Source organism: Sturnus vulgaris, chromosome 3 (genome assembly GCF_052056855.1).
Source record: "Sturnus vulgaris isolate bStuVul1 chromosome 3, bStuVul1.hap1, whole genome shotgun sequence".
Classification (NCBI taxonomy): domain Eukaryota; kingdom Metazoa; phylum Chordata; class Aves; order Passeriformes; family Sturnidae; genus Sturnus; species Sturnus vulgaris.
Window position 1 is genome coordinate 67051643 of NC_142245.1, and position 8438 is coordinate 67060080.

General features: G+C 52.9%; 1 protein-coding gene across 3 annotated transcripts; it reads right to left on the reverse strand.

The window, feature by feature from the left end:
• Positions 1–1025: 1025 nt before the first annotated feature.
• VGLL2 (vestigial like family member 2) lies at positions 1026–8000 on the reverse strand. Of its 3 annotated transcripts, XM_014892652.2 has the most exons (4): positions 7878–8000; positions 5391–5682; positions 3176–3688; positions 1026–2089 (listed from the first exon to the last, which is right to left on the reverse strand). In XM_014892652.2, exons 1-4 carry the CDS (start codon positions 7956–7958, stop codon positions 2049–2051), a joined length of 927 nt encoding a protein of 308 aa, XP_014748138.1. In that variant the 5' UTR covers positions 7959–8000; the 3' UTR covers positions 1026–2048. The 3 variants fall into 3 exon arrangements, 2 of the variants coding, with proteins under 2 accessions (XP_014748138.1, XP_014748139.1); XM_014892653.2 differs by lacking the exon at positions 3176–3688; XR_015802878.1 differs by lacking the exons at positions 5391–5682; positions 7878–8000 and having other exon boundaries at positions 1026–2251; positions 3176–3264.
• Between the last annotated feature and the right edge of the window lie 438 nt (positions 8001–8438).

Here is an 8438-nt window from a genome sequence, read left to right on the forward strand (position 1 = left end):
CTTTTAGTTACTTTTCTCCTGCAAAAAGCTGGTGCCTTCTTCCTTGATAAACACCTCGGAATGTTTTTGGTTTAACAAATAATGTAAATTCTGGGGTCATTCCCTTGCCCTTTGCAGCTTGTCTGGGCTCTGGCTATTTGGAGGCTGAGGGAAAAATGCCCATTGGTTTATCAGGCTAAAGGAATCACGGCAAGTCCCCCCTGCCATTTGCTAAGCTCTGGCCAGGGGTGCTCCTGGTCAGCTTCTCACAGCATGTACTCACACTGCTCTGTCAAGCTTTCTGTTGGAATTCCTATTCTTTCCCAGAAATTGAGTTATCACCAAACCTGGGAGAAGCAAGTTTGGGTTATTCATAACTCCACTTCTGACACACAGTGAACATTATGCCAAATTATGTAAGAGTTTGGAAGGTAAAAACTCTCATAGCAGCACACAAGTTCATTTTCTGCTGCTTCTCCCAGTGTCAGGGGGTAATGTTAGGAATTTCCTCGTATATGCTTTAAAATTTGTCAGCTTCAGAGACATTACATTAAGGAAAAAAAAAAACAAACCAGAAAAAAACCCCAAAACACAATAGTATTAGTATCAGATGTTTTGTCTATAAACCCGTCAGCTTTTAAGTATAGGATAAGTGCCACTTCTGCCCTGTTTCATTAATTATTCATCACCTGGTAGTAACATTTTAATTTACCACTGCAATAGCAATTCTATGTGCTACAATCCCCTCTTCTAGCAGTAGAAATATGGAGCAGCTCCCTTACTTTAACCAATCTTACAGACACATTATACTCTAAAATGTAACACTGCAATGGTTTCGTATTTTCTCATCTTTTGTATTTACCTCTGTGTGTTTTACTCACCAAGAGAATATTTTCAGCTGTTAGGATTTCTATTTATCTTTTGTGCAAAATAATAAAATAACTCACTTCATCTATGTGAGAGATATGTTTTCAGCTTCATCCTGAGGTTTCCAGTTTGCCTAATTTCTCTTATTTAGCTTTAATTCTTCATTAAAGTACACAGAGTGAAAGAAGGAGATACCTTTAATACAGCTTTGCTACTGTTAAATATCTAATTCCCCCTTTCAAAAAACCCCAAACAAAACAACTACTAAAGTGGCAGAATGACAGCAACAAGTAGACAAAGGGAAGTGTTAGAGGCAACTCAGAACTAATGTCCATCACATGTTTTTGTTCTGGTGCTCCCTTTTAAGGCTGTTGGATTGGAGGTGAGCCATTCTTCATTGGATTCCTTTCTTCCCCTGCTTTAAGAGGGTTTAACCTTAACCAGAAAATGTTTATTGTAAAAAGAAAAAAAAAATGAAAAAAAAAAGAACCCAAACAAAAAAAAACAACCAAAACCAAACAAATAACCCCACCCCCAACCAAACAACTGTTACACAGCCAATGCAAATGTGCCAAACTCTGAGAAATGCCACCTTGGTTTTCGTCTTTCTGGGATTTAAGCAGTTGTGAGGGGAACAGCTGCATATCTGTAAGTCCAGGGCAGGTGGCCCCAGTCAGACACTTGCCACTCACAACCACAAAGCTGAAAAATCTGACCAGTTCCTTGATAGTCCGAAAATGTTCATGAGTTCCAGTTTCTTCTCCTCTTACTTTTCTATAAAGCAAAATAAAAATCCAGTTCAAAACTGCTGAGTAGCTTTCCCATGGTTGCATTCAAGAAATAACTTTAACTGCCGTAAAAAAATAGTCACACCACTAAAAACCCCCCACAACTTCCTCTGTTGCCTCTATGAAGGCCAGTGGTTTTGCATCACCATCCATGATGTCATTTGACTCTTTCAGAGTAGTCTGGCTGCAGGTCTGGGTGTGGAGTCTGCTTAAATAGAAGTTCAATGTCCTTGGCTCTCCTCTTGCAGAAGAGAGAAAATTCTCTCTTCGGAATTTTCCTTTCCGAAATAAGTCTAAAGTATCAGCCTTGCAATGCCGGGTCCTTTTAAATCCCGTTGTCTTTCCCCGAGCAGCAGGGCCATGGTGGGCTTGGAAAAGGGCAAGGGGGCATCTGAGAGTCTTTGAGTCAACACATCAGCTCAGAAGGGATCCACCACAGAAGGAGTAACGGCGAGCTGCAAACCAAGATCAGAAGCTGTTACAAACTGACCCGATTTCAGCTCTGAATGCCACCATGTCTAATGGGTAGAGAGCTACAGGGAAGAGCCAGGGGAAGAAGAGTGAAGGACAGCTCTAAAACCAGTACAGATCCTTGCTTTTATCCTGAGGTTGCAAACCTGAGAACGGAGAGAAGAAAAAAAAAAGGAAGAAGAAAAATAGGAACAGGCATTTAAGAACAGAGGAAAACAAATTGCATTTCTTGCCAGCTGAGATCAGTCTAAAGCGTGGGATCTTCATAGCCCCAGAAGGCTGTGAAACAAGGAGAAGAGCCCAAGCCAGACTGGAGAAAGGAAGGCACACGTCCCTCCAGCTTAAAGTAAGGACACCACATGAGAAACCATTAGTGTTTGCAACAATGAAACCAGCATGGAGTAGATTTTCCTTCTCTTCACAACCACTGACTCAGGATCTGTCACTGCTGACTGTGCCTGTGTACCCATTTTTCTCAGCACCAAGCCACAGCCTTGGTTCCAGACACCCCAACAGGCACTACCAGGGGAAGACCACTGCCTTTTTTGTTCAGCAAGTGCGATAGTACTTTAATCTCAAAAACTGGAAGGAAAAGGTAAATAAGGAAACAGTTCATGAACCTGCATGATGTGTAGAAATGACCCCTCAAGGCACCACATGGATAGGGCCAAGCAGTGACCTTTGGGGCTGCTCCATTCTGCTCCCAGCCCTTGCTGCTCAATGCAGGAGCAAGCCAGGGCCAGGACAAAAGTACCTCAAAGCAACCTGCAGCCTCAGAGCATGTTTGAGGGCATCAGAATCTCAAGTAATATTATGGAGATGTGATGTGTTTGCCTGTCTCATCATTCATCTCCCTTCCTCACTTGCCTGGCCTGAGAGCGCCTGGAAAAGCACTCAGGGTGGAGCTCAGGTGTCACACGTGGGGCTTCCACCCTCACTTCGTTCCCCCACAGCAGAACCTCAGCCACCTCCCATGAGTCCTTCCCTACTGCTATGGACAGTGTGGAACCAGGAAGCAGGGGTGCAGCTGAGCCAGGGGAGACCTGGAGGGACTGAGGGCAGCTCATTACCTGTGTCCACATTGAGGCCAATGCTCTGTGCCATGTCTCCTGTTGCATTGGGGAAGGGGCCCGGTGTCGTCCAGGCCGCAGCAGCACCCGCCTCGCTCTTGCCCAGTTCACAAGGGGGGCTGACGGGTGTGGATACGGAGGCGGGGGTGAGGCGGTGGGGGCGGACGGAGGCGGTGGGCACCAGCAGTGAGCCGTAGCGGGGGTCAAAGTGGGGCCCGTAGACCTCGTGCATGGCGGTGGGGCGGGGGTAGGCAGCGCTCTGTGTCCCAATGTAGGGGTGGTGGTGGTGATGGTGGTGGTGGTGGGCGTGGTGCCAGGGCTCGGGGCCGCCCTGGTGCAGGTGGCCGTGCAGAGAGCTGGGCGCGTAGGGGTCGGTGGCAGCGGCGAAGGGCAGCTCGCTGTGGGCGGCAGCTGCCAGGGGGCTGCTCAGGCTGGCTGGGACCGAGGAGGGCTGGTACGTGCTGTTCCAGAAGGACGGTGGGAAGATGCGCTGGCTCATTGGGAAGGAACCATCTGGGCAAAAGTAGTGGGAAAGAAAGTCAGCAATGAGCGCATCTCACAAGCCCTGATCTCTTTTCCCTAGGACTCTGTTCCTCCCTGATCCACCCAAACCAGTCATTTCATTCCCTTCATTCCATGAAAAACTGGCAAACACAAGAACTTGCTCCAAACAAGTACAGATTCCTCTCCAACTAAACACCCAACACGCTTAGCCTATAGCTTATCCATGAAACTGCAACTATATCCTCTAGCTTTTTCTTAGTATGTAGATGGGCTAAAGGTTGCTACCGAAGGCGAGAGAAACATTTATTCAGTAATGGAAACTGAGTGAGAGCTACTATACACCACTTTAATTTTCAGGATTTGGTTTTCCTTTTTTGTTTTTGTAATAATCTCCTTTTCTAAGCATTTATATCCAACGCTTCCTGGAAAGCGGCTGCTGCCTCAGTGCAGTTGCAAAGTGGGTAGGAACAGTGAGAGATGTGACTAAAGGCAAGTTTGAATCACTCAAATATCTGAGGACAATTCTCCATCTATTACGGCGGTCTGTTTCTTAGGTATATTGTCAATATGTTTGGAAAGCCCTCAGCAGAACTTTGGAAATTGGCAGAGCAAAGTTCAGGGATCCTACATTTTCTTAGCTCAGTCAGCACACATGCAAGATGGGACTGGTGATTATTAATAGCACAAATAGATGTTATGCATGATTAATTGGGAATGCACACAGTTTCCTGAAAGAAATAAAACCATGTTCCTAATACTTCTTTGCCAGGGAAGTATGTCAGCTCTGAGCCTTGGCATTGCTTGGGAGAAGGGGGAGCAGTTCATGATGAGCAAAAACACCTCCTCTACTGCCACCAATTCCAGCACTGAATATCTCTCACCCGTGAAATATTCTTAGACACTACAGAAGGCAATCTATGCAGGGTCTGGGAAACCAGCCCTGGCCGAGCAGGTGGCCTTGTGAGGGAGGGTTACTAAGACTGCCCACAAGGAAGTGCCAGCCCTAACTCTCTGGCAGACAGAGTGTGGGGAAGGTTATTCCCCTCTGCCCTGACTACCCTCGTGGGCCTGTCCAGTGTGAATCAGATACAGTGATACAGAGAGCTCTGCATGAGCCATGGCCTTGGCCTTGACAGCACATGGCCATGGGCAGGTCTGCAAGCCCTTGTTTTCAGAACTTTAAGAGTCCTTGTCAGCACTCCAACAGCAATTGGGGTGGTGATACATGCATACACCCAATCTTTTTTTTTTAAGGTGGGAAGCTGATGAGATAGTTCCCACATTTGCTTTTTGCTTTGCTCCCATCACTATGACCACTCTAAACTGAAAGCTGGGGTCAATGGGAAGTACACTGGTCACAGTCACACTTTGGGAGTCACTCCACGGCTAGCCCCTTTCAGGTAATGCACCTGCAGTGAAAAGACAATTTGTTTCCCTTGACTGCCTCTCAGGCTGCTTTCTCCCTGGACCATGCACCCCCTGCATAATCTGAAGGGCTTTATTCTTTCCTTTTTTACCCTAAAAGGGCCAAGCAGCTAGCAGCTCCTAGCCTGGGATCCCAGGGAATGCCCACCGGGCACCAGCCACTGGTGGGAGGGAGGGAGGGATCCGGGATGCGCAGCCGAGGCGGGCACGAGGTGCCAGCCTAAAGGGCAGTCCCCCGCATCTCCCACATCTTCCGCACGCCCTGCATCCTCCGCACCCCGCTCACCCCGCCAGGAGCCCGCGTTCCGCGTCGCCTTCGCGCTGCCGAGGGAGAAGCTGCTGGGCTGGCTGAGCGCCCGGCTGAAGTGCTCATCCACCACGGCGCTGATGTCCCCCTGGAAGTAAGTGAAGAGGACACAGCGGGAGCTGATGTACTCGGCCTCGGGGGGTCGCTCCTTCTCGGGGCTGCAGTCCTCTTCCTTGATGCTGGCCGCGGGATGGCTGGAGAAGGAGCTGCCGGCGCTGGCGCTGCTGCCGCTCTCCGGGGCTTCCTGCATTTTGGAGTAAAAGGCTAGTTTCTGCAGGGAAGGAAAGAAAACGGAGCCGGTCACGCAGCACACCAAGGTGCGCTGTCCCGCCCTTGTGCTATCCGGCGCACAGCGCCGAGTCCTCTCCCGCGGTCTTTCCGAGAGGATGCCAAAGTCTGGTCCTCGGCTGCCCGCCGTTCCCTCAGTATACACCGCAATCCCCACACCCCCATATCGCCCTCTGTAGTCCAGGGACAGCGAAGGGACTGCAAATAAGGCTGGGGACCCTAAACCCACAGATGCCGAACGGGATGGAGCAAGATAACCGCCGGGTGGGGAAGACGCGGCGGAGCGGGGGTCACTCCGCCGGGTCCCCGCACCAAGCCCAGCAAAAAAAAGGCTCTTTGCAGCTGTCTCCGGAGCGGACAGCGACCGCCAAGGGGCTACAATGCGGGGACTCGGGCGGACGACGGCCGAGCACCCATAGAGCAGCACCGGCAGCTGGGAGGAAGCGAGACCCTCTCGGTCCCCGGCTCCGAAAACCTATCTAGTGCAGAGTGTCCTGTAACCCACAGCGGCGAGGTAGAAGCAAAGACTAGGGGGAAAAGACTGACAGTCTCAAACACACTTCGGGGCAAAACTCATCATTTCCCTGGACACCAAGAAGCTCCAGGTATTTACTACAAGATTAATCTCCTTTTACAGGACTCCGCCGAGTGGGAAAACAGCGGGCGTTGTGAAGTTTGCCGGATGTTTCCCGTCTTTATGTGCGCTAACGCGTCTCCAGCTCCTGAGAGGTTCATAGCAATAAGCGCTGGGACCCGGAGCCCCGGCTTGGCCGCTGCGGGCAGAGCCTTGGGGCGGCCGGCGGGGGGAGAACCCAGGGGACCGAGCAGAGTCTTGGGCCAAGACAAGAGATATATTTGATAATGTCATTCGTCGCGACGACCGCCTTTCCTCTTGGCTCCCTGTTCCATTGCGGTAATGATCATCCCCCTTAATAATGTCATAAGCCGGGGGTTGAGAGGGTGGTGGGAGGGAAGGCAAGGTGGGGGAAGACATCATCTGCTATTTGTGACAGGTCCTGGGCCCCGCTGCCGGGCGCTGGAGGCGGCACAGGGACCGCCACGCCGCTGTCCCCGGCCCGGCACTGCACGGCGGGGACTGCACCCGCCTCGGGCCCGGGACGCTGTTCTCTATATCCATCCCATTTTCTTTGTGCTGGGGGAGGAAGAAATTAATTTCTGGAAGAGGTAAGGGCTTGGGAATCACTGGGAAGGCAGAGGGATTAAAAGGAAAAGCGGTGCAGCAGGTGCAGCCCGGGGAGCCGAGGCGGACCCACGCGGGACCGTGCGCGTCCCGGCGCCAGCAGATCCCGCGTACCACAGGCCTTGCGTGCCCGAAACATCCCCGCGGCCAGAGCGATCCTTTTCTTGAAACCTCGGGATTAGGTGATACCCGACTGCCCGAGCGGAGCTACGCGCAGTGAGGCGGCGGGACGTGGCTCCAGCTCACGAAGCACCCGTAGGTCCCGCAGGCGACGGCCGCCGCCGGCAGCTGGGGGCTGGGGAACGTCCCGGGGTCCTGCCGCCGCAGAGCCCGGGGAGACGGGAGCATCCTATAGCCCCTTGCTCCCCTTCGCGGCCGCGGTTTCCTCCGCTATCGCCAAACCGGAGAAACCCCGCAACTTCCCGTCTCCTCGCCTCCCCCACTTCCAGACAGTAACTCTGGAGCACCCCTTCGAGGCGGCTGCAAAATCTCTGCACCAAGCGGCTTCCCTGGCAGCGGCCGGGATGCCGGCGCGCAGAGCTGAGCGATGCCCCGGGAAGCCCGGTCTCGCAGCTCCCGACGGTCCCCACACACATCGCTACCCGACCCGCCGCGCTCGGATGTAGCCCGTCCCGGTAGAAAAAACAAACAAGCAAACATTTTAAAACAAACAAACAAACAAACAAACAACCCCCCTAAATATCCTTCTGAGGATTAAAATCGCGCCCTCTCTCCCAAGGCATCCCGTAGCCCATCGTTTGCCGCCGGGGTACGTACCGTGCCGAGCCCCGCGCCAAGGTGGGATGCGGTTCTGCTCCGCTCACCATCGCAGGCTCCCAGATTTCCCCCCCTCCCGCCCCCCCTTTCCCCTCCCCTTCTCCTTTTCCCTTTTTCTCTTTGGTGAGGCCTCAGACGGCCATCCTCCAGACGATACCCCTCCCACCTTCTGCCTCTTCACCGCTGTCCCCTACTCGTACCTGGTGGTAGGGGCTGTAGGCTGCTGCGAAGTAGGGCTGGGGAGGACCGTAGACTTGGTACATAACATCCAAACAGCTCATGGCTGGCCGCGACCGAGAAGTATTTTTTTTCTCATCAACTCGTGTTCTGCAAAGTGGAGTAATGCTTTGGGGGAGGGAGGTTCCCGGGGGTTAAGAGGCACCACGCACTGGTGGGAGGAGTGAGTGGGGATGAGGCCGCTCTGGGCTGTGCTGGCACCCCCTCCCTGCCTTCTTTCCCTGCCTTCCGCCCTTCCAAAGCGTGGCTCCCTCCCGCAAACACGCCGGGACTGGAGGGGCTCCCCGGCCGCCCGGAGAATTTCAGCCCAGGGCCCGGCGTGTGGCAGAGACGGAGGGAGCAGGGAGACCCCCGTTCCGCAGCCGGGGCTGCCCGGGAGCAGCGGGGCGGGAGGCGCAGGGGGAGCTCCGGCCACGCAGCAGGCTGGCGGGGTGCGGGGACAACCGGGGGTCGACGGAAGATGGGGGCTTACCCAGCGAGTCAACCCACCTCCCGCTGCTTTTTATTTAATTTCATTTATTTCA

What these genes read in the sequence shown, in the direction of transcription:
- VGLL2 (XM_014892652.2), bottom strand. Translation starts at nt 7,958, where the DNA reads ATGAGCTGTTTGGATGTTATGTACCAAGTCTACGGTCCTCCCCAGCCC. An exon ending in GAACGCGGGCTCCTGGCGGG is followed by an intron (nt 3,689 to 5,390) that starts GTGAGCGGGGTG and finishes ACTTTTGCCCAG; the next exon opens with ATGGTTCCTTCCCAATGAGC. An exon ending in TGGCCTCAATGTGGACACAG is followed by an intron (nt 2,090 to 3,175) that starts GTAATGAGCTGC and finishes CTTGGTTTGCAG; the next exon opens with CTCGCCGTTACTCCTTCTGT.